This window comes from Mirounga angustirostris, unplaced genomic scaffold (assembly GCF_029215605.1).
Source record: "Mirounga angustirostris isolate CCGP_5_RB_7025 unplaced genomic scaffold, mMirAng1.0.hap1 SCAF_17, whole genome shotgun sequence".
Taxonomy (NCBI): Eukaryota; Metazoa; Chordata; class Mammalia; order Carnivora; family Phocidae; genus Mirounga; species Mirounga angustirostris.
The window spans coordinates 43,096,126-43,121,725 of record NW_026991725.1 but is presented as its reverse complement, the minus strand read 5'-3'; the positions used below and the strand labels follow the sequence as shown (position 1 = coordinate 43,121,725).

General features: G+C 51.7%; 1 protein-coding gene across 6 annotated transcripts in view; it reads right to left on the bottom strand.

Moving 5' to 3' along the window:
* Nucleotides 1-25,600, bottom strand: part of RPTOR (regulatory associated protein of MTOR complex 1) — a 319,684-nt gene that overhangs the window by 63,405 nt on the left and 230,679 nt on the right. For all 6 annotated transcript variants that reach the window (XM_064582472.1, XM_064582474.1, XM_064582473.1 and 3 more), the window contains 2 exons: nucleotides 22,568-22,651; nucleotides 20,276-20,386 (listed from right to left, as the gene is read on the bottom strand). In XM_064582472.1, the coding sequence (XP_064438542.1) occupies nucleotides 20,276-20,386; nucleotides 22,568-22,651 (195 nt within the window). The remainder of the gene's footprint in view (nucleotides 1-20,275; nucleotides 20,387-22,567; nucleotides 22,652-25,600) is intronic.

Sequence of the window (25,600 nt, the reverse complement as noted above, 5' to 3'; positions counted from 1 at the left end):
GTGCCGAGAGAAAGGTTTCTGTTTGCACAGAGGACAGGAAAAGGCAGAACTAGAAGCAAGGAGCTAGGTCCCGCGCCAGGCTGCCCCTCTTGCTAGCTGTTGGGACCCCAGTGTAGAGCTCTGTGCTCAACTCGTGGGGTCGAAGGTAAACACACAGTATACGCAAGAGCATCTGAGAGTGACCCGCGTCCTGGACGCTCTTCTTCTTGGAGGGAGTGACCCTTGGAACATAGGCATGATGTTACATGGGCTCCGGGACTAACGTCCAGAAAAACTGGTTAGTGGCATTTGGGGTAACATGTCCACGGAGACGATGAATTTCCCCTGCTCCCACCAGAGGACAAAGGCCATTGAAGAAGAAGTGAGCGTCCGACAGCAAAGGGAGAAGGGCTGCATGCTCCCCTCCACGGGTGGGGGGCTGTCTCCTGCATGCAGCCCCCTCCCAGCTCTGCAGACAGAGCCTCCCCCCCACCTCCTCCACACGGCCGGCTTCTCGGGCGCTCTGATAATTCGGTGTTTCTTCCTCGCACCAGTAAACCGATAGGGCGGCCACTGGCCCTGCCGTGTAAGTGGGACCTAAGCAGGGTGGGGCGCGGGTGGCTGGTCAGGAAGCATGGGCACCGGGGACTCAGGTGAGCAGGCTGATTCCCGAAGAGCCAGGAAGCCAATGAAGCGCGAGTTTCCAAGTAATCCTGCAGGGACGCCCTGCTCTGAACTCAGGTGGTGACAGAAGATCTAAGAAGGTATCAACACGATGTCCTCTCTGTAGAGACGCCGTCCAGAGGGGACCGGGAGGGAGCAGCACCGACGCCCCTGGGAACCACGGTCCCGTGCCCGATTCTGAGAACAAAGGCCCCTTCTTCTTAAACCAGAGGTTCGACAAGTCAGATCAAGGCCTACGCGTTTACAGTGAAGCCCTCCAGCGCGCCTCATCAAAGAATGACTCGGTGCCGCTAATTCACGCCCCACTCATTCTGAGCCGAGGTGCGTGCATCAGGGGCCTTCGGTGTGTGCGTCAGGGGCCTTCGGTGTGGAGCCTGCTCTGATGAGGGGGTCACGCGCCATCTCTTCGCGGGTCTGCCTGCCCTTTCAGGCCTCAGCCGGAGTCGCTTACCAGCTGGCTTAGAGCTTGCTCAGACTTTCACCAACTCGGCTGTCCCACCCCTGCCCTCTGTCCACACCGCATGCAGGGACCTGGGACACACGTACCCTGGCCAAGTGCCTCATCAGAAGGAGGGAAACACCAGGCCTTTCGACTACAAAGGCACAGAAATGTAATGCACAGACACACACTTGTCACGGGCTCGGTGGAAAGCCTCGCCTGGAGCCTGGGGGGCTCTGGCAGCCGAGGAGCCTCCGAAGCAGCTGCGCCCCCCAGATCCAGCTGCAGGTATGACATATTAAGGCTGGAGGAGAAGCAAGGGCATGAACATAAAGTGGTTTTTGTAAACACACCACTGTCCGACCACATGCAAAACCACCTCTGACGTGCTTTCAGTTCTTGCTACAGCTTTGGTTCTTCTCTCTCGGGATTTCAGGGAATTGTGCTTTCAGAACGAGGGACAGGGAAGTGAGGAAGAGAAGCAGAGCAAGCAGGGGAGGAAGGGAGCACACATTTCACTGTGGCACCAACCGAAGACACAGTGCAGATACCAGGATGGAGCAGAGAGCAGGAGGGATGGTTTCCTCAAGGCTGATTTACGAGGCCAGGCAGGTGGCAATACTCTGGAAAAGCACACTTCCTTCTCCTGCACGCACATGACAGTCTGTTACGGGGGGCGGGGGGGGTGTGGAGGAGGGCATGGGACGTCGGCAGGGACATCGGCAGGACCGTCCTGAGCACCAGTGGGCACCGCCGCTCATGACCTGCCGTGAACTCGGAGAAACACACAGAAAGTCAACTTCCCATCCATGTGGGTCCCAGAGTTCAGTCCTCAATGAGAGAAAAGGAAGACCCAGAGCGGGCTGCAGGGTGGCTGTTGCCAGAGCGAGGGGTGCCCTCGGAGACGGCGAGATGGTGTCGGGATGCGCACACACCGTTTTAGCAACGGGGCGAGGTCATGAAACCAGCGGTGCCTGAGAAAACGAGACCAGGGCAGGCTTTCTGCTTACTGGTCACAAGAGCTCACAGCCCCTCACGAATTCCGCAGCACGTTCATTAGCGCGTTTATGTCCCTCCGCACACCTGAGGCCCTGGCGCGACGGACTAAGAAGATACTTAAATATACAGGGCGCCTGGCCAGCGAAGTCGGAGAAGCCCGTGACCCTTGATCTTGGGGTCATGAGTTCAAGCCCCACGTTGGGTGCAGAGAGGACTTAAAACAATAAATGAACATAAAAAAATATTCTCCAATCAGATGCTCTTGTGTCAAAGGTAAACTTCGGAATGAAAACACCATCAACGTTGTAAATAACCAGGATCAATGGGAAAATCACTGGCACATATGGACGCTTTTATGCCTTCAAACTACTTTTTCACACGTTCCAAAATTTGTAAATATATTTAAAAGTTCAAAAATCAAAATGCTACAGAAAGGCATAGACGGAGAAGGCAGCTTCCCCCCTCTGTCCCTGCAGGGGCTGCAGAGTCGGCGTGATTATACCTGAATGTGGAAAAGTGACATCTGGATATAAAATGAAAATAAATGTTAAAATAAAAGGCAAGTGAAGCTCTCCCTTCACCACTACTGTAAGTGCTTTGTTAGCTTCTTACTGATTCTCCCAATGTTTCTTTATGCAAACCTATGAAATAGGAACACAGACACTGAGCCATCCTTTTCTTAAATGAGAGGATGCTCCCGCTCTGTGAGGCAACCTTGCCACGTGGAGCCGGCCTCTCTTCACGGCGAACGTGCAGCAGTCCGTCAGGAGGAGAGTATGGCTTGTTCAGACCCACGCGGGCAAAGCTGTAAATTCCTGTAAGCAACACGGCCCCGTCACAGGGCAAGTGCATTTGCAGTCTTGATACCTTGTGCCCCAGCAGCACAGCCTGCTGGAAGACACCTGAGTGCTCGCCCATCTGAGAACGAAAATCCGTATTCAGTGACGCCCTGCTGCGCACGTCCCTTATCATGGGAAGGCCTGAGCATCTCCCCTATGTGTAAATAAGGGCCATTTGTATTTCTCTTTCTGGGAACTGATAGTTCATGTTCATCTTCTGGCCATTTCTCTGCTGGACTGTCAGTGTTGTTTTTGATTTCTTGGAGCTCCTTACATATTATGAAGGCTGGTCTTTCACCTGGGAGAGGAGTTTTAAATACCCCCCCCCAATTCTTTGACTTTGCTCATGTTTTTTTTAACCCCCCATGCAAATGTTTTATTGCCATGCAGGCAAATCTATTAATTTTCAAAGACATCTAGACTTTAAGTTATGGTTAAAAAGGCTTTCATCACTCTAAGGCTAAAATAGAATTTACCTGGGGAGCGCCTGGGTGGCTCAGTCATTAAGCGTCTGCCTTCGACTCAGGTCATGATCCCGGGGTCCTGGGATCGAGCCCCGCATGGGGCTCCCTGCTCCGCGGGAAGCCTGCTTCTCCCTCTCCCACTCCCCACTGCTTGTGTTCCCTCCCTCTGTCTCTCTGTTAAGATAAATAGAATCTTAAAAAAAAAAAAAATAGAATTTACCTGGGTTTTCTTTTAGTGCTTTCATGGTTTCATTCTTTATATTTAAATAATCTTCTTAAAGTCAATTCTGGGGGCGCCTGGGTGGCTCCATCGGTTAAGTGTCTGCCTTCAGCTCGGGTCATGATTCTGGGGTCCTGGGATTGAGCCCTCCATCGGGCTCCCTGCTCCTGGAATTGAGTCCTGCATCAGGATCCCTGCTTCATGGAGAGCCTGTTTCTCTCTTTCCCTCTGCTGCTCCCCCTGCTTGTGCTCTCTCCCCCCCGCCCCCGTAACAGACTGTCAAATAAATACAATCTTTAAAAAAATAAAAAAGAAAGTCAATTCTGGTGTTTGGGATGCGCAGGTGGACAGCTAGCTACCCTAACACCAGAAATTCAGGAGCCCGTCATCCTTACTGAGTGGATCTGAGCTGCTGACTCGACCTTGCACAACGCCCTGTGTACACTAAGGCCCGTCTCTGTTGTGCCCGTTTGTCAGCCTGTCTGTTCATGATCCAGCCCCACAATGCTCTTTAGTACCAACGCTTTGTCATAAGTCTTGATATCTGGTAGGGTTAGTTCCTTGCCATTTTCCTTCCTATTCAGTCTCCCTGGTGATTCCTATTTATTTCTCCGTAGGAAGTATATAGCATGCCTGTCTAGTTCCAGAAAAGAGGGAGGGAAAGAGCTTGCTGGTAATTTTATTGGGATTGTATTAAAGTCTAAATTAATTTAGGGAACACTGACATACTGCCGATGACAAATCCTTCTGTAAATAAACGGCGTACGTTTTTATTTGTTCGGGTGGATTTCTGGAATGCTTTACAGTTTTCTTCTCAGAGGGTTTTCATGTCTCAGGTCAGATTTATGCCCAGATTTAGGGTTCTCCTGTAAACGGGTGCATGTATCTTCACTGGCTGTTCCTGTGATTTCTGTATCTGAATCTTGAATCCCCCTTCCTCGTAACACCTCTCATTAGCAGCCTGGTACTGACTCCACTGGGATTTCCAGGCGTATCAAGTGCCAGCCGTAGTGGTTTGCTTCTACCTTTCTAGTTTTTGTGCCTTTTATTTCGGCCTCTGTGTTAGCGGAGGGTGACGGTGGCTTCTCATTCTGCTTGCTTGCTGCTCTTAGTGTCTCCCTGCTAAGTCCAATGCTGGCTTCTGGGCTTAAATGTTAAGAGGAGTAGCTAATGACGTGCTCATATTGTGTGGTTTTCTTCCTTCATGAGAAGATCGATGTCAGCCTTCTTCTACTGATCAATATTATTACTGTAACGGCTCGGCTTCTCGGGGGCTGACGCAGAACCAACCCCCCACACCGGGAGGAGCCCATTGGGCAGTGCGGTGCTGTCCCTTCCATGTTTCCATGTTCTTCTGGGTTATTTCCAAACACAAGTATGGATGTAATGTGGTTTCCTTTTTGTGTGTGATCTTTTTCCATTTTCTTTGTGTGTGGTGACATATATACAACATAAAATTTACCATTTTATTGATATGTAAAGCATATGGCTTGGTGGCATTAAGTACGTTCATGCAGTTGTGCATTTTAGGTTCTCACATTGTTACAATAGTTCCATACACAGAACAGTGATGTTTGCCTTCAGTTCGCAGCTCCAGAGGGGTGAGATGCTGCTGGGGCTCTCCGCTCCAGGGGGCCACCGGACATGGCGGGTTCTTCCCAACGCCTTTCCCTGTTCCTTCTAGGGAAACTGGTGTGTTTGAGCCTTCTACTTCTTCTGGAGTCCATTTGGTAAGTTGTATTTTCCTGGAAATACAAGTTTGCTATATTCAAGTTATTACTGCATTTTCAGAGATGTGCGAGTCAACACGTTCTCCTTCCCATAGTTCTTCCCACCTTGTCCGTTCTTGGTTGTGCTTTGCCTCCTTCATCAGGTGAGCTGATTCCCCCCGCCCCCCGCAAAGAAACAGCTTTTTATTTACTGTTGAGTTTTTGTGTTTTTGTTTGCGAACTCAGAGAAAGTCCTCCTTGGATCTTCACTGAACAGCTCTTCTCTGCATACCTATGGCTCCTTTGGTTGTCGTCCTGGTTGATGGCTTACTCTACTCTGCTTCTCTGTCAGGGTTACACGGGGACTGAAGGTTGCCAAGTTTCCTCTGAATGTGACTTTAGCTATATTCCATGGGTTTGATGTGCATTATTTTTATTGTCTTTTGGAAACTATAAACGTGTCTTGTATTCTTCCTTTGACCGAAGATTGAAGGCAATTGCTTAAAAAAAAAATTTCTAGTCGGAAGGCCCATTTTGTTTTCTGATACTGTTATTCATCTCTGGTCCTACTATGCACATTGTCTATGCTAGTTCTACTTTTTGGAAATTCTTAAGGTTTCTTCTGTGGCCTAATATATGGTCAGATCTTGTACACAGAAACCGTGTTTATACTCAGCACACGGCGTTCCATGCACGTGGCCTGCCTTACTTGTAAGCCTATGTTATTCTTAACAAAAGCAGCAACAAGAGTTTTTAAGTGCCCGGGCTGTAGGACGTGCTCTGCGGCCATGGAGACGGAGCCCACCACTGGCTCTTCATCACCACCTCGAGGAAGTTGTTGGAACTCCCACTTTTATGCGAGGAGGCAAAGGTCCCGAGGTCTGCTGGTGGCGGGGCTGGAGCCCCAAACCAAGGCTGGTCCAAACCACGGGCACCACGACAGCTGTGGAAAGACCCACCCCGGCACAGCTACGTGGCTCGGACGCTCTTACCAGGAGGCAGAGGTTCGGCTCGTCTTGCTTTGTGTGAAAGGCTGGCAACTTCTTCCCACCATGTGTCTTGTGGTTTCTCTACTGGCAGAGGTTCTTTTATACACAGATTAGCTTCCATTTTTATCAGATGAATACAGGGAGGGAGGAAGAGCAGCGGAACAGCACTAGATGGCCTATTCCTCCCACCCCGAGTCCAGCTCCCATTTTGAAATAATAGCTATGTCTTTATTTAGCAATCTCAGACATCTACTACTCCATCATAGAAGGTGAGGGTTTTGCTCTTTTCCACTTGCGACTTTGTGTGGCCTCATCAGAGCCTCTGGTGAACTCAACACTCATTAATACCCATTAACATCACACACAGGCAAATCTGTCTCACTAGTGACTCCAGCTGCCTTCTTTGGTGACATTTTCTCACCGTAAACCTTTTGTTTCACTTGCTTATTTTTCTAATGCTTCTCCAGCCATTGGACAAGGCCCCTCAATTTTGCACCTGCTCAGCCTATCAGATAACCATCAGCTCCTGTGTCTCTGTCCACCTGGCCCAGGGGAACTCTGCTCTGCTCTGGGTGGATTCTGGTCTCGGCCCGAGAACGGCCTTCACCCTGGAGCCAGCCCTTCTGCTGGACTGGCCCCCGTGTTTCTGGAGCTCACCTGAGATTCCTGGATTCGTCTGAACTGTCTGATTTGTTTCTGTTGCACAGCTCTGCTAGTGTCCCAGCCAGGCCCTAAAACTGTCCCTGAGGGTCACGCTCAGCCATGCCACAGGGGGTCCTCCACCATGTGGGGCCAATGACCCAGCTGCAGGACAGGCAGCAGCCCGGAGAAATGCTTCTGGACGAAGAAACCCAGCCTCTTAGCCTCCTCCCCCTCTCACGTGGGGCGCTCGCATGCAGACTTTGTTTTCACCACCACTCACCTCCGTGCGTCTGCGTCTTGGCTCCTGGCCCTGTCGTCCCCATCAAAGGCATCAGAGCACCTTCCAGGCATGGCCTCTCAAGCTGGCCCAGCCACCCTCGGGATCTCCTTTTAGCTTCCACTTTGAATGAACTTCCCGAATCACAGCCTTTGGGTTAGCTCTTTCCACTCGCCCCGGCTTTGCTACACTCTCAGCTCTTTGAGGCCAAGAACCCTATATTATTACTCTTTACGGTCCCCGAATGGAGCACAGCCTGGTTCCTATCGGAGGCCCACTAAGCATTTGCTGATCAAATAAAAAAGCCGATGTGTGCACAGAGAAGCATTATGATTCCTAACCATGGGTGATAATCACACCCAGTAACTGCTTCCAGTGTGGACAATTCTGTCCAGCTACCTGTGAAAGGAGGAGGGAATGAGTAGCAGAGCCAGGATGCAGAGGCCCAGCCTCTCCCCGCTGTGCCCTGTGGGCTTCTACCCAGACCCTGGAGCCCATGTCACTGCCAGGTGCGGCCTCGCGGTCCTGGGTGGCAAAGGTGTCTAAGCTGGCGCTTCTGGGACCGTGCAGCAACCCAGCCTTGACTTCAGGCTCCACACATCACAACTGTGGTTGCCCTTCTCCTAAAACACGCAAGACTGGAGTCCTGTGGGCTGTGCTCTTGGGCTGACCAGTATCCCCATCCTCATCCTCGCTCTGATCAGCTCTGCAGAGCCAGCGAGTCAGCCCACCCTGACAATGAGTCACGAGCCCCTGAGTCATCACCCAGGAAAACGGCCTCTCTTAATTGCCCCTGGCGGCGGGTGTCGGGCTGGTGCTTCACCTCCTCTCACCAGGAAGTGCCCTGCAGCCTGAGTCACCGAGCCCATTCATGCTGCAAAAGGGTGATCTGTCACCTCCCCGTCTGCACCCAGTGCTGTCCGCCCACAGAGGGGCCTCACGGCCCGATGGTGAGCAGCAGTGACAGCCTCCTGCCTCCTCCTTCTGCTGTTCATTTCGCTCCTGGAAATCCAGAGCCATCTGACAACAACTGTCTCCCTCCTGCCAGAGACAAACAGACAGGCACACTCAGTGGCCTCGTCCCAGGCAGGCGGCCTCCAGGGCCTGAACCAGTGGTGGAAGGGGCAGACCCCAGCTCTGGTGACGTGAGGGGTGGGGGCTCTGCTGTTTGGGTCCACAGTTCTCCAAAGGCCCCTTGAGGGTGGATCTGAATCTCCCAGAGTAAAGCTCACTCTGAGGGCCTCTGAAACAGCCTCATTAACGAGGATGGCGGCAAGGAAGAGGCCATTCTGCAGGACAATAAAAACAGCACCTCGAATCCACTCAGACAGCACCTCCTTGCTGACTACAGCTTCCCCGTGAGACGTGCAAACTTGTGCTCCCCGATGCCGAGATTTAGTTTCTGCACTTTATAACATATAGTTTGGAAATTAAATGGACCATCGACGCAATTCAATTATTGATATCAAAATGAACAGGCAGGAAGGATAAGTGACATCATCAAGCACCTACAGCAAGCTCAGATGTGGGGCTGGGCTTTCCCGTGGACCCAGGCCTTCGCTGCCCGAGCACCTGCTGCATGGCAAAGCCACCTGCTCTATCTGCCTGCAGGGGCCGGGCCGCAGGGCAGGTGTGGGGCCCATAGGGAAACAGAGAGACAGAGGACACAGGTTCCCGGGAATGCAAAAACAAAACCACTCCAACACCAAACCTTATCAAATAACTTAAACCAGTAATGAGGGAGAGAAATTAATGAAAGTGAGTAAAGGAATCATGGTTGACCTGGGACACAAAGCAGGTCATGTAACACAAATCCCAGTGAAGCACAGTGAGCTCCATGTGGGGGGAACAGGATGGAAGCGGGGTAACGTGGACACACCAGCAAACACACCCCAGTCAGGGGGTCGGGGTCCCGTCCTCGGTGACCCGTCAACGTTGAGTGTGGGGACCCCTGCCGTGAGGTGATGTGGAGGCCCTTCAGCTCTGTGGTCTTCCTCCCCGAACCCATCACCCAACATTAGACACATCCCGACGGAGGGACCGCCCCAGAATCCCCCCGAACTGCCAGGCCCCCCGAAACCGGGACGTCAGAGACAGCTCAGCCCAGAGGCGCCTGAGGAGACACGAGGACCTGACAGAGAGGAGAACCAAGGAAAGTTGAACAGAGTGTGGACTTTGGCCAGTAATGACAGTGTGTCAACACGGACTCCTTATGATACTAGCAACAGGGGAAAGTGGGTGTAGGCTGTATGGGAACTTTACTTACTGTCTTAGGTTTCCTGTAAATATAACCTGTTCGAAAAGCAGTTTCTTAAGACAAAATCTGTAGGAACAAGGCATCAGGGAGACAGACAGACAAGCTGCCGGTACAGGACTGATGTCTGCCCCGGGCCTGAGCGTGCCAGCCCCTTGCAGGCACTGGGCCGTCAAGACAGCAGGCTTGGAACTGCAAACTCTCTGGCCGTCCTGGTCACACTCAGATCCCAGTGACACGAGTCATCACAGGATGGAAGAGAAAGCCAAACCCGCTCATTTTGTCAACTGAGTTTTCTGTGTGAGCCTAGAGGGGGCAGTGGGAAAGGGGGGTGCAGGTGCAGGAAGGGAGGCTGGTGGCGTCAGAGCCGAGGAGAAGTGCGCATGCGCTCTGGACCGGGAGGGGACTACCACAGGGACGGGGCTCCTCTCTAATCCGCCTTCACTCAGAGTGTGCTCTCTCTTGGCCCCAGAACAGCTGCACACATGCTGAAGCCCTCGTACCCCCAGATGGGGACTGACTTCATGAATACATGGCACAGATCGTTGTTCCAAATTCGCAGACCTTGTGTCCTCGGCCCCCTGGCGGCCGTGTAAATCAAACTGTATTAACTGTAACTTGAACTGCAACTGACAGTGTCTGTGAAGAAACCCCAATTAGCGGCAACCTAGCTTACAGCTTACAGGAATCTTTCAGTGACCGTCTCTGCCGCACCCCCCTCCACATCTGGTTAATTAGCAGAAAGACAAAGCATAAGGAGGGGTCTGAGGGACTGACTAAAGCCACCAGCACCCTCCCGCAGAGATCACAGGTTTGGCCATTCTATATGCTTTCTCATCCTCTCTTGATGTGTGACCCCCACCCCACGACCTGAAGGAAAATTTAAATGAATATTCTGCAACGTTTGCTTTCTCCCTCTCCCTTCCCCTGTGCTTGTCTGCACTTTCTGAAAGCTGCAGATGGCATGATGCTTTGCCTGGAAACTTTCCTAAGAAAAAGGACATTCTCTTATATTAACTACAAAACCATGATCGCTCTCAAGAAATTGAGCTTCGATACCATGCTATTATCTGATACTCAGTCCATATTCAAATTTCTCCCAATTGTCCCAACAAGGTCCTTTACAGCTTTTGGTTTGGGGTCTGGGATCCAGACCTGCACTTACTGGTCATGCATCTTGAGTCTCATCTAGAACAATCTTCCCACATTTTGTTGTCTTTCTTGGGTTGAAGATCTAGAAGGGACAGTACAGTTGCCCAAAGACTGTTCCACAACTTGAAATTTTTAACAGTTCTACTGAGGTCAAAGTGATATACGACAGGGCGCCTGGGTGGCTCAGTTGGTTGGGCGACTGCCTTCGGCTCAGGTCATGATCCTGGAGTCCCTGGATCGAGTCCCGCATCGGGCTCCCTGCTCGGCGGGGAGTCTGCTTCTCCCTCTGACCCTCCCCCCTCTCATGTGCTCTCTCTCTCTCTCTCATTCTCTCTGTCTCAAAAAAAAAAAAAAAGTGATATACGACAACTCTGCACATTTACAAGCACAGATCTTGATAACTGTGGACATACATACACACCCGTGAAGCCATGCCTACAATCAACTAAGGGATCTCTGTGCTCAAAAGTTTCCTGTGCCCCTTGGGAATCCCCCTCCCCAGGCAGCAACTAACCTGCTTTCTGTGACCATAGTTTGCACTTCCTAGAATTTTATGTAAATGGAGTCGTATGGTATAATACCCTTCTTTTCCTGGCTTCTTTCATTCAGCATAACCATCTTGGGCTGGTGTATTCTTTCTCCTTGCAGTGGGCATAGATCACTGTTGGCTTACTCACGCGCTGATGGTCACTTGGGCTGTTTCCAGCGTTTGGCTATTACAGATAAAGCCGCTGTAAACACTGTGTACAATTTTTAGCAGACACATGCTTTCAAGAGACCAGAACCGCTTCCCAGGCCGGGCGTGACACCTGCGTTCCTCTGCATCTGCGCCCACACGGGACACAGTCTTCTCATTTTGGACATTCTAACGGCCATGTGCTGCTGCAGGACGATGTGCGGCATCTTTTCAGGTGCTTCTTCGCCAGCAAACTACTTCCTTAGCGAAGTGTCTGTTCAAACCCGTTGCCCATTTTTTGGTCTGTGTGTTTGTTTTCATATTGAGTTTTGAGAGTTCTCTATACGATCTCACTATGAGTTTTTATCAGATAGATGATTTGCAAATATTTTCCCGTTTTAACTTTTTAATGTGGTGCCAGGTGTAGACTGCAGTTCACTTTTTTGCATGTGGATGTCCAAATGTCCCAGCACCGTGGGGTGAAAAGACACTCCGTTCTCCATCGAGCTGAGCTGTCTGCATCTTTGTTGAAAATCAGTTGACCATGTGTGGGTCTACCTCCTGACTTCTCATTGGGTTCCACGGGTTTGATGCCGCTTTCAGTCCTGACTACTATAGACGTAGATAAGTCTTTTTTTTTTTTTTTAAAGATTTTATTTATTTATTTATTGGAGAGCGAGCGAGCGAGAAACAGCACGAGAGAGGAGAGGGTCAGAGGGAGAAGCAGACTCCCCGCTGAGCAGGGAGCCCGATGCGGGACTCGATCCCAGAACCCTGGTATCATGACCTGAGCCGAAGGCAGTCGCTTAACCAACTGAGCCACCCAGGCGCCCCAGACGTAGATAAGTCTTGAAATCAGGTGGTACTGGTCCTTTGAACTTTGTTGTTGTTCTTTTTTCTTTTTAAAGAAAGGTGTTTTGGCTATTCTAGGTCCTTTGCATTTCCTCATGGATTTTAGAGTCAGGACCCAGGATGATGGGATCTCTCCGTAGATCCAGATTTCCTGTAATTTCTCTTGCCAGTGGTTCATGGCATTAAGTACACAAGTCTTGCGTCTCTTTTGAGGGGATTCATCCCTAAGTATTTCATATTTTCGATACTGTTGTAAATGTTTTTTACTTTAATCTCAACTTTTCATGGTTAATATTAAATATAAATAAAATAGTTTTGTGTGTTGACCTTGTAACCTGCAACCTTACTAAGCTCACTCACTAGTGGTACTGTTTTTTTTTTTTTTAAATAGATCAATCAGATTTTCTACAGAGAGAATCGTGTTGATTGAAAAGAAAGGCAGTTATGCTCTTTCCTTTATTTCTCTTGTACTGTGTGCAGCTTCCATGTGTGCCAGAGAGAGGTGACGAGGGTGGCACCTAGTCCTGCTCCTGACCATGGTGTTCAGACTCGTACCATGACATGTGATTTTGGCCCAGCAGTTTCGGTAGATGCTGCTCGTCATGCTGAGGAAGTTCCCTCTGTGACTGGTTTGCTGAGAGTGTTCTTAAAAAGTCTGAAACAGATTTTAGGTTTTGTCAAATGCTTTCTTTGTGGCATCTTTGAGAATGAGAATATGGCTTTTGTTGTTACTGTTGTTAATGTAGTAAATTACAGTGATTTTTCCAGTCGTTCAACTGCCTTACATTCCTGAAATAAATCCCGCTAGGTCATGAGTTATCAGCCTTTCTAGATGTGGCTGAATTTGATTTACTGAAGTTTTGTTTGGAATGTCTGCGTCGGTCCTCAGGAGGGACGCTGTCTGGATGTGGCGGCAGTGTGCTCACTGCTGGTCTTACACAACGACATGGGACGGTGCTTCTCTGCCAGCCATTTCCTCAGTGACGTGCTAGAACCCACCAGTGGAGCCACCTGTACCTGGAGCTTCTCTGTAGGAAAATTTTAAACTACAGATCCAATTTCTTCAACAGATATAGTGCTATTCAGACTCAGTTCCTAAGTGAGAAGCTCTTGTCATTCAAGGAATGTCTATTTCCTCAGAGTTCTTGAATGTCCTGGCATCGAGTCATTCATAATATTCGCTTACTGTTCCCTTAATGCCTCTAGAACCTTCCGGGATGCCATCTCTCATTCCTGATTTGGGAAGTGGCGTTTGTTTCTCTTTCTGTGCAGCCACTTGGGGAACAGGATGGAGGTACCTCAAAAAGTTAGAAGCAGAATGGCCTCTGATCCAGCAATTGCACGAATGGGTGTATAACCAGAGGAAATGAAGTCTGTATCTGGGTGGTGGTTTGTTCATTTTATTGATCTGCTCTAAGAACCAACTTTTCGTGGAACAGATTTTCTCTACTGTTTTTCTGTTTTCTTTTGCATTGATCTCCACTGTGATTTTTATTTCTTTTCTCCTACTTCCTTCGGGTTTAATCTGCTTTTCTTTTACTAACAGCTCAAGGTTGAAGCTGAGGCCAATGATTTAAAATCTTCCCTCTTTGCTAATGGATGCACGTAGAACTATAAAAGTTTCCCTCTCACGCTGCTTAGCTGTCCCCACAAATCCTGATATACTGTGTTTTCAGTTCCCCTCAGTTCAAGGTATTTTTTACTTACCTTCAGACCCTTCTGAAAAATATTTATTAAACGAATTTTATTTCACTGATTTTTTCATATAATTGTTTACATAATAAATTGTAATAAAGTATATCAGTAAAATTACATTTTGTATTATAAGCGCATATTTTTTCCAGCTTTGACTTATAATTGACAAGCAAAAATATGTACAATTTTTGTATATTCAATGTACTAGTGTGATATACACACATGCTGTGAAATGATCACCACAATCAAGTTCATTAACACATCCATTAACTCAGATAGTTACTATTGGTTTTGTTTTTTGGTGTGGTAAGAACACTAAAGGTCTACTCTCAGTATCTCTCAAGTGCACAACACAGCACTGTTACTACAGTACTCCCCAGACTGACAGAGACCTGCAAGTCTGTACTCCTCGGCCTGCGTCTCCCCGTCTCCATCACTTGCAGCCCTGGAAACCACTGTCTTGCTCTCTGGTCTGTCAGTTCGACTGTTTTAGATTCCACAAATGAATAAGGTCAGACGGTATTTGTCTTCCTCTGTCTGGCTTATGTCACTTGGCACGGTGCCCTCCAGGTTCAACAAATGGCAAGATTTTCTTCATCTTTAGGGCTGAGCAATATTCCAGTGCATGTATTTTCTTTATCCATCACCTGTTGACGGACACTCGGGTTGTTTCCATGCTTGGCAACCGTGAATGATGCTGCCGTGAACATGGGAGCAGGTCTCTCTTCGAGGTAGGATTGCATTGCCTCTGGTTCAACGCCCAGCAGCGGGAATGCCGGACCGATCAGCGGTTCCATTCTTAGTTTTCTGAGGAACCTCCACACTTTTCCACGGTGGCTGCACCAGTTCACGCTCTCACCAACAGTACTTGTCTTGTTCCCTTTTCTCCACGTTCTCGCCAACTCGCTAACTCTTGTCAGTGTGAGGTGGTATCTCACTGTGGTTTTGATTTGCATGTCCCTGGTGATGAGTGACGTTGGGTATCTTTCATGTGCCTGTTGGCCGTCTGGATTCTTCTTTGGAAAAATGTCTATTCAGGTCTTCTGCCCATTTTTTAACTGGATAGTTTGGGTTTTTGCAATTAAGTTGTATGAGTTCCTTATATATTTTGGATATTAACCCCTGTCAAATAGATGGTTTGAAAATATTTTTTTCCATTTCACAGGTTGCCTTTTTAGGGAATTGTTTCTTGTGCTGTGAAGAAGCTTTTTAGCTTGATGTAGTCCCATTTGTGTATTTTATAAATATTTACAACTATGCATGTTATCTTACATAAATATTTATGCTACTTCTATACTTTATTTATAGAACACTCATATTTCAATATTAAATGTTCTATATATTTTATACTTACATTACTTATTAAAATTTTATTTTACAATGTAATCATTAAATGACTTATTTAGAAGTGTGCTGCTTAGTCTCCAAGTGTTTGGAGGTTTTCCTGTTACCCATCTGATTGTTTCACTCCACTGTGGCTGCAGAACACGCCGTACAATTCCAACTCCTCTAACTCCGGGTGGTGCGCAGACCCCCTCCTCCTCACGCCCTCCCCTTCACATGAAGTCTCAGGAGCCGACACCCCACACGTTGCTGACCCCACCAGCGATTACCGCTGGTGCGTCCCTTCGGTGTCGCGTGCCTTAACGTCCTTACTCTGCCTCCACTTAGAGATGCTCTCACCGGGCACAGCAGGCCAGGCCGGCGGCTTCTCTTCAGGGACGTTAGGGCGCCAGCCGCCATCCCCTCCTGGTGTCGTTCCCGACCAGTAACCTGCTGTCTTCCTTCTCCTCACTCCTCTGTTCTCCTTTATCAGCTGCTTCTGAGTTCATAAATTTATCCTGCTTTTAAGCAATTAGAATATGACTTGGGGTGGTTTTCTTCATGTTCCTCGTGCGTGGGGTTCACGGAGCTTCCTGGGTCTGTGGGTATATTGTTTTCATCAAACTGGAAAATTTGGACATTTCTTAGCCACCATTTCTTCAAGTATTTTTTCCCGCTGGCCCCTGGAGGGGCTGTGAACGCACTTCGGTCACGTCACTTGCAGTGGTTCCACGACTCAATGATGCCCCTTAGTCTGGTAAGAATCCTCTGTCCTCGCTATGCTGCGTTTGGGCAGCTGTGATTGCTTTCTTCTGCGATGTTTAGTGGGTCGTCGATCCCGTCCAGCATGTTTTCCAGGTTACGCTGTGGCTTCCCTCTGCAGAAGGTTCAGCGGGCTCCTTGTTGCCTTCCATGTCTCAGTGGAAATTTTATGTGGAGCAGACTTCCAGCAACCATTTCCATGTCCCTGTCGGCTAATTCTAATATCCGTGAGGGCTCAGAGTGGGTTCTGGTGGGTTTTTTCTCGTTGTTGTGGGTCACGTCTTCCTGCTCCTTCACACGCCTGGTTGGTAGCGGCGGGTGAAGGGTAACATGGCGCATGCGTGATCTGGGAAGAGACCCTTCTGGGACCAGATTCCTTGGGGAACAACAGGAAGGGCCCTCCTTGTCCCAATTCGTGCCTTCTGTCCCACCACTGTCCCCACAATGTGCGCCACCCTCGGTCAAATGGAATAGACCCATCTGACCCTGTTCCCCTTCCTGAAATCACCCTTCTTCCTTCTTCCCAGACACAGCCTGCCTTCTTTAAGGCCAGAGTGAGTCTTGCCTCTCCCCGAGTCCTTCAGGGGCCCCTCTCAGGATGGCACATAGTGTGTACTCAACACATGCCTGTGGCTCAAGAGGGGGCCCCAGACTCGCCCCCAGCTGGGGTCCAACCTGAGAGGGCCACCCCATGCTCAACCCCTGGGGAAGTGCCCTGACGGCGAGGTGGGGCCCAGCGTGGGCACAGGACATGGGGCACTGCAGACCTCAGTCTGCTCCATGCAGGCTTTGATCCTAAGCATGGGCTCCCTGTGCGCAAACACCATGTGCTCTGACCCCCGTGAGGGTGGCACCAGCGACTCAGGGGGCTCTGCACACAGCACGAGAGCCCACGGAGCCTGGCAGTGACCAAGCAGGACTTCCGACCGGATGTGAAGGAGGGAGGGGAACAGCTCCCCAAAAGCATACGGGACTTTAGTCTCTGGAAAACTACCTGAGTGATCATGAAAAGGAAGGAGGAGGTAAATGGCCCTCAGTCTCAATAGGAAATATGTCAAAACGTCTCTCCGTGGGATGATTGCCTTTAAATAAATAGGTGCAACAAACTGGCTATGAAATGAGTTCACTGGAAGGTCCCTGGCGCCTGCAGGCATGGAAAAGAACATTGCAGGCGAGGGCATTTCCAGCTGGCTGCAGGAACAGCTCCTCAAGCATTCTCAAACGTGTAATTCCTTCAGCGCTGTGCAAACAGGAAGCGCGTGGCCCTGAGAGGTTCGTTCAGTCAGGTAACGAGGGAGCAGCAGCAGGTTTGCTGGCATCCGGGCACTGGAGACAAGCAGGCCCCTGGAGGCAGATGGGCCCGGGAGGCGGTTCCTAGCGGATTCCTCATACCCAAGTACGATGACCGCTGTAGGTCCCACGAGAACACGGCAGCGAGGTGCAGCTCAGAAGGGCTTTTCACGTACAGAACACTGAAGCAGGATCAGATACTCCTAAGACTAGAACTAAACATAGTCTGGTTCCGGGAACTGACAGGTCCTAAAGATCCTGTACGGACAAGAACGTGGTGGCTTACCCACGCTCCGGCAGCGCTGGTGGCCCACGGGCGGGGAGGCGGGCTCGGGGGGGGGGCATTCCCTTCGATGGGCTTTGGTCTGAGCTGGGCCCTCCGTGCACCCAGGAACCAAGTAATGGCATTGATCCATTTCCAAGCGTTCCGTACAGAAGACACAGCATTGAAGGAGAGAAAGTTTCCGAGTAACCCCCCGGGAGAGCCCTTCTGTTCACATCGCTTGGCTCTTCAGCGAAACGTGACGGGCAAAACAGAAATGACCAAAAGGCACAGCCTCCTCACCCACAACAACAAGCTTTCGGATCAGCAAGAAAAGGTTTCCGTGTCTGACACCAGCCGGGCAGATGTGAGACTTATGCTTTTATTACTTTTATTCTAAGATTTCCAGGACAGCTTTCCAGGTCACGGCTCTCATCTCCATCCCGGCTGCTGGAAACATGACGGCAATGATTTACAGAGGGCTGGTGTCGGGAAGTGAAAGTTCGCCCAAGTAAACAAGGGCAGCGGGGCTCAGACTCAAGTTCTTAAGTCTGAAATCTAGGGTTTTGGTCAATCTTTCAGAGAGGTCATTTATCTGAAGTTAGTTCAATGCACGGAAAGGTAAACATTTTGTCAGAACATACAATGTTCTGAACATCACTGTGAAGCTGACAAGCAACAGAACATTCTGTGGACACAGCCGTGTGCGGGGCGCTGGGCCCAAGAAGGGTCAGGGCTGAATGGAGGTCAAGGTTAGCCTGGGAGGCACTGACAGGGAGGGAGAGCGTTCACAGCACCGAGAAGACCACGGAGACCAAGCACATCCAAGATGAGCGGATCACCGCGTCTGATCAACAGCGTGCGTGAGTTCTGGTCGGTACCACTAGACCAGGAAATGTCCCCGACACATGGGGACAGAGCCACCTCACTGGCCTGGTTTGCGTGACTGCCTGTGCAGAAAGGCCAAGAGAACCTACCGTCCACGGCCAGAACTACAAGATTCAACAAGGCTGCCGCTCGAGATCAATACGTAAGAACAGTAATAACTGAGTTCAGTGTGACTGGGGTCCGCGGCCACCTGGAAGCTCCTGTGCTGTGAGACGTGCACTGGGAACACCTGCAACCCTCGCATCCTCGTGCAGCCATCACCCCAGGTTTGGGCCTCATGGCAAAGCTTGGCTGCCTGGAGGCTGTGTGGGTGGCTGCAGCACCCAGGCGAGGGAGGACCCGGTCCCGCGGCAGCCTGGAGCTGCAGGGGCTCATTCGCGGGACAGCAGAGGGTGTAGTGAGCAGAGAGCAGCATGCAGGACCGAGGGTGAGCGCTCAAGAAGGCCAGCCTGGCCGCGCCCAGACCCAGTCACCCAATGGGGTGTGGCTGGGGAGGGGGCCGGCCAGGTGAGGCTGTGGTGACCGGCAGGAGGGGTGACAGGGTAGGCGCCCACTCCCCCCCACCTCCTTAACCCCTTAAGCAAGCGACCATCTGGCCATTGGCACTTCCTCCCCATCTCCGCATCCACGGTTTTTCTGAAGCTGACTGCCCTGTGTGATGGCCTCTTCTGGGGTCTCTGTTTCCCACCCAGCACACACCCTCACTCTAGAACCCCCTTTGTGTTCTGAGTCAGACCTCCAGCGTTGGGAACCCTCCTTCACTCTCCTTTTGTGGCTCTTTGTTCTCCATTCCCCCCAGGGGGCTCACCGGCAAGGTCACTGGGCACCAGAGTTCCCCGCCTCCAGGCCTAAGGCACGGGTCCTCCTCACCTGGGACGTCCCGAACAGTCACCCCATCACATCCACCCCTCCTGCCCAGCGGGCCCCTCCTCAGCTGACCTACAATCTCCTCTAGACTGAGGCCAGACACTTAAAAACCACAGCTTGGATCTTGCTGTGTCTCTGTTCCCAAATCTTTAATGGCTCCTCTCGGTGGGCTAAAGGAAGTGGGACGCCCTCCACTTTGAGGGCTCCTTGCATGTGCCTCCAGCACCTCAGCCCAGTGGGGCCATCTGCCCTCCCTGTCCCTCTATCCCTCTCAAAAGCTGTCCCCTCCCACGTCTACACCCATCAATGCCCCCCGTGCTAAGAATGCTCGGGTCCCCCACACTCACGGCACAGCCCCCCGCGGCGTGGCGACTTTCCGCTTACAGCAGGGGCTTTGCCCCACTGGAAGTGACCTGTCCAGGGCAGAGACCACTGCCTTCTGCATCCCCTACAGCCTTCAGCATGGTCCTGTCCAGCCCCTGATGGAGTAGAGGCGTGACTGCCGCCCCGCAGGCATGAGGACGGGGAGGGGGTGGCTACTGACAGCAGAGCTGCAGGAGACTGTCCCCGAGCTCAGGGCAGGGGAGGGAAAAACACAGGCTGGAGACAGAGGGCCCGGTGGGTGTCCAGGCGAGGCAGGGCCGAGTTTCAAGAAGGAAGTGGCCGGGGTCATTTCCTGCTGGAGGACTGGAGGGGACATGGGTGGGGTGGGGTGGGAGGCAGCGTGCAGCTCAGGTGACCAGGACTGGGCCCCAGAGGGATGCACCTCCCGTGTTCTGGAAGGAGGGGGGGATCAGCAGTGCCTGGAGAAGGGGTGGGGGAAGGCAAGGGCACCGAAGGCAGAGGCTTGGGTGAAGGTAGGACAAGAAATGTGGGGTCTTCGCGGGCAGAGAGAGGACACAGCCGTGCTCGGCACCTCCGCGAGCCCCCGCTCTCTGCACCCGCTGCCCGGGCCAGGCCGGCTAACACGCAGAGACCACCGGGCACCAGTGGGGAGGACGCGGACTACTCACGCTGTCCACGGCAAGGATCTTGGCCCAGATGAACACCAGAAGGGGCCGCAGCTCTCTGGCGGAGCTCTGGAGCAGTTTCAGCACGTAGGGGAAGATGCCCACAGACAAGGCCTGGGGGAGAGAAAAGAGTGTGAGCGCGCCAGCTTCCGGGGGCGAGGGGCACAGGCTCGGGACACAGTGTGGCGCTACCTTCAGCGCGTGTGGGAATGTGAGCAAAGGGGGCTCTTCTGGATCTCCTCATCTCTGTTCTCCGAGACACTGCAGTATTTTTCCAGCCCTGCCTGGTCTAGAGGCCACAGTTCATCTCGTGAAGAACCCGTGGCTTCCCGTCTGGGGACCCCGCCCCCTGTGGCCTCACCCTCGCACGGCCTTGTTTGCTCTGAGCAGCAAAGCAGAGGGCCCCTTAACTGTGAGTCTCACATTTCAAACCACAACCCTCCTGCCCTCTTGGCTCCAACCTTCACATCTGCCCCTGAGATCGACCTTCAGAGAAGAACTTGAGCCTTGGGATGGGCCAGTTTGCTGGTTAAGACGGGGAGCAGCCGTGGGTGTCCCTGCTGCCCAGATTTTGGTGGTGCACCATCCTGGGGGGGCTCTCTGCTCTCAGGCAGGGCAGTCAGAGAGAAAGTGGCCATCTCACAAGGACAACCGGGCAGAGCCCCGTTATGTCGGTCATCTCAGCACAGATGCTCTGCCCTTATCTCCGATTTGCTGGCATTTCAGAGATATGGCAAAGGTGTCCCCCTCCCAGACGGGTGGAGCGGTGTGACCCAGGCCAGAGGCCACTGGCGGGGCCTGTGTCCTTTTCTTGTTAAAGGCCATGTTTAATGAGGGACAAGCATCCTGTCTCTGGTTTGGGCAGATGAGTCCTCCTGGAAGGCCCAACCCATACCTGTTGCAACACCTCATCTGTCAAGTACCTGTTACACTGTCAAAATTTCCAATTAGCATCAGCTTAACTCTTTAAAGGGCCAATATCCATTTTTAAAAAATGTACCACATAATAAAAATCTCCCGTAAGTGTTATTAATATAAGTTTCCCTGTCTTCAAGTTTCCCATGGCGGATGGGAAAAGGGGGTAGAGAGCAAACCCCGGAACGCTGCAGGGACGGAGGCTGCACGGCGCGTGTTTCTCGAGCATAAAGGATACACTGCGAGTTCTTCCCCGGTGACTGAGCAACATTGATTCGCACAAGCAGATGAGCAGGCCACGCAGCTCGAGAGTCACACGAGACCCTCCCCGGTGATCGAGACACTCTAAGTAATTTGCGGCCCAGGTGCCCTGAGTGTGAACCGTCCAATGGTGGGTGAACTATTCTTCCTAATTCTTTGACTTTTCCTTTTCTCCTTCAACCGTGGACTATCGATTCTCACTCTCTAGTTGACATTATACAATGAAAAAACTTAAATATACACAAATGGAGCTATAATAATACGCTGCCCTCCCACATGCTCGTCACTCAGCTTCAGTGACATGAACCCGACGGCAGGGTGCTGGCGTGCCCGCCCATGTGTCCTCCTGGACTATCTGCATGTCACACACGTTTCATGTGTAAATACAGTCTTTACCTCTAAAAAATAAGGTCTTTTATAAAAGAACCACCTCATGCCATTACACCTAAAAAAATGAACAGTTACCTTTTAATAACAAAGTATTCAGTTCATGTAAAATTTCTAATTGTTTCGTGAATGTTAATTTTTCAAACTTTAACTTTCAAATGTTTATTTGCACATATGACCAAAAAGATCCATATATTGCAGCTGATGGCAAGTCTCTCGAACCTCCTGTCATCTGTCGGTTCCCTATCGATACCTCTTTTCTTGTGATGATGTTGTTGGAAATAGGTCACTGTTTGATCTTATTTCTGTCAGTGTTTTCCGTTTTAAACGGCCGTTTCCACTCTTTTGCAGAATGAGTCAGCAGAGAAGTTTCCAGCCTGTGCTGAGCACCAGAGTGTAAAGTCGGTGCATGGGTGTGTGCCTGGCATTCGGCCAGCTCAGGGGGACCCTGCTTCTTGGCTCAGGCAGGGGCAACACTTTCTGCCTGCAGAGGTGAAGCCTCATGGCGGATGGGAAAAGAGGGTAGAGTAAGAGCAAACCCCGGAACGCTGCAGGGACGGAGGCCACATGGCATGTGTTTCTTGAGGACCCCGGGGGCTGCCCGGCCCGCCCCACACACAGTCCCCCTCGATGGCCGGTGACGGTCCCTTCCGGGTTGTGAGGCACGTCCTCAGCCTACATCTGGGAGTCTTGCCACGTGCCCCACCCCACTTCTGTGCAGGACGCACGTACCAGGCTCACCGCCCAGGGGCCCAGGTCCAGGAATCGTCCGAGCAAGTCCAGGGCTCTCAGCCGGTGCACCTGGCTCAGCAGCACCTGAGGAAGAAGAACAGGACGGTGTCACTGCAGGGCCACGCATCATGCCATGGGGCTGGCCGGGCAAGCTCACACCTGCCCCTGGCTTCGCGCCTTCATTCACCTGCGGCAGGTGCTCCTTCCTGTGCAGTTCCAATTTTTCATTAACAGCTAAAATACGTGCCCTGCTGAAAGTATTAGAACAAATACTTTTTAACTGCATTTAAACTATATTATTGTTATCTATCATTGCATTTCTCATCTCTTTTTAAAACTAAATAAAACACCGTGGCTTTGATTCTGCATCACCCCCCAATGCACACCTCCCCACGGCTCGCTTTTTCAATTCTTATCCAGTTTTTGCTATTATAAATAGTGCTGTGATAAATGTCCTAACAGGCATATTTCTGCACATTTACATGGTTTTTCCCTAGGACAAACCCAAGGGTCAGAGCTATATACTTTTATTACCAAATTATCCCCTAGTTGAACTAGCTTGCACTTCCAACGACGCGGGTGGGCGCTCTCTCCCCAGGCCTTTGCTGACCACAGGGCACAGGACGAGGGCTTGCTGTGTATGCTCTGGTTATGTGACCTTGGGCAAATTACTTGACTTCTCTGAACCTTAATTTCTTAATTTGTAAGAAAGGACAACACAGAACAGAACCCCGGAGGTTTTATTAGATATCAGATTAAGAGCTCCTGGGCACCAGAAGCCCACGCCAATACGATGGGTAAAAATAGCCTTTGGATCTGAATTTCCTTGACTACAAGTGAGGTTGATTATCTTCTGTCACGGGTTAAGTGGCTATTTCTCCAGTAGACTGGCCACACGTGCCTTGACTTTCCTGCTTAAATTTTTGGCCTTTCCTTAATGATATGAAAGAGTTCTTTATAAAGAGCAACCTTTGCCACATCTTTTTCTCTTGTTTTCTTTGTTATGTCAGAGTCTAAAATTCCTGATGGGGTCACTTATATTGACTTCTCCCTCATGGTCTTTACACTCAAGACCACGGAGACCCCTGAAGGGATTCTTCTGTCTGCTGCTGCCCCAGCCACCCAGTGTGTGTTTGTGGGGCACGACGGGACGGCGGGGAGACCCCTCCCACCATTAATCAGCTGCAGAGACAGACAGACAGCCACACTGCAACAATCCTCTGTGACGGTGGGCAGGGCTGTGAATCATGTGAGCCCCCACTCTACCTGGGGTGCAGCCAGATCCCAGCGGGGAGGCGGTGTGTGGGGTTCCTGGGCAGCAGGCAGAGGGGAGGGGAAAGCTTGGGGTGTCTGAAGATGGGTCCTAGGCTGGGGGTTTCCTGAGAGGAGCAGCAGTGAGCTGTCCAATGTGGTTGCTGGGGGGATGGACTGGCCGGAGGCTGGATGGGGGGCAGAACGGGGTGGATATGACCCTGACCGATGGGGAGGAAGAGACCCAAGAGGGCCGGGGACGTGCCCATGGAACCTGATGGCCGACAGAGAAGGTGAGTCGGGGAGGGAGACTCCAGAAGAGAAGGTTTGGAGTGAGGTCAGAGAAGGGATGGGCAGATAGGCCAGTGAGGCCAGGCCAGGCATCACAGGGCAGTGCTCCTGGCGGAGGAGAAGCTGGGTAGCGGGATCGGTGAGGGAGGGAAGGCTCCGGTGGTGTCACCTGCTCCTGCAGGTCGGTAGCAGGACCCGGGAAGACAACCTGTGGGTACAGGTGTGGATCATGTTGGTGTCAGGGGGAGGACGCTGAGCGGAGCTGAGTGGAATGGAATGGGGGTGAGGAAATGGGGCAGCCAGGGCTCCCATGAGGGGCAAACACGAACCGGAGGGACAGGCGGGGAGGGGTCTTGACAGCACCAGGTCCAGAGGACAGGCAGCCCAGGGGCCGGGAAGTGCAGGAGGAGAAGTGGCTGCTGGCCGTGGCCCCTGGAATACCATCTTCCCTCAGCCAGTACCTGCTCCAGACCCACGTCCACACCTCTGCCTCCAGACGGGCGCAGGTGTTTGGGGGTGCTGAGTTTCTGATTAGGAACAGGGAGGTCATGGGGGGCCCGATCCCTCTCCCACTGGACTCGTGGCTAGCATGCCCCACTGCTGCCTGAGGTCAGGAGGTCAGGAGGGCAGTCGGCGGGAAGGTGCGGGCATTGGGGCCGCGCAGGCCTGGTTTTCGTCCTGTCATTTCCTGACGGTGCAGCTTAGAGCTCGTAACCTCTGGAGACTTCTGTGTCCTCAGCCAGAGAGGTGCAGGCGATGACCTATGACTTGGGCTCATTTTCAAAGCTGAATGAGACGAGGTCCGTGGAAGCACCTGGCGCATGCTGTCCACTGCGAGGGCGCGCCCTGGACACTGACCTCCCGGCGTGGGCATGCAGCTCAGGATGCCTCCCCTTTCGCAAACCACTCACTGACTGTCTTTGTTCTAAAGGAAACAAAGCTGCCCGAGGTGCTAGTTTCCGGGTGACCCAGGCAGAGCCGGGCCTGGCACCAGGTTTGTGAGCGCAGCTGCAGTCTGTCAGAAATCAAAGGCGGCAGCCGCTAACGCTGGTAGAGCCCAGGAGATGATTCCCTTTGTCATTTAAACTGCTAAGCACGGATACGGCTGTTTTCTAGGGCAAACGCTAGAGCGATGTGCGGTGGAAGGACGGGCAGCCCAGGCCCAGAACCCTGGCCGTGCACAGGGATGGTCCGTCTCGTGTGTGCGCTGGCCGCTGGGGGGGCGAGGCCCCACGGCGGCGTCTTCCTGGCAAACCCACCAGCGAGCCAGGAGCCCCGTTCACAAGGCCGGCGGCGACGCGACCTGCTGACACGCACCAGACGGCCTTCAGCAAGGTGGGACTTTGCGTCGTGGCGATTCATGTTTCATGGAAAAATAAACATGGTCAGGGGTGCCTGGGTGGCTCAGTTGTTAAGCGTCTGCCTTCGGCCCAGGTCATGGTCCCAGGGTCCTGGGATCGAGCCCCGCATCGGGCTCCCTGCTCCGCGGGA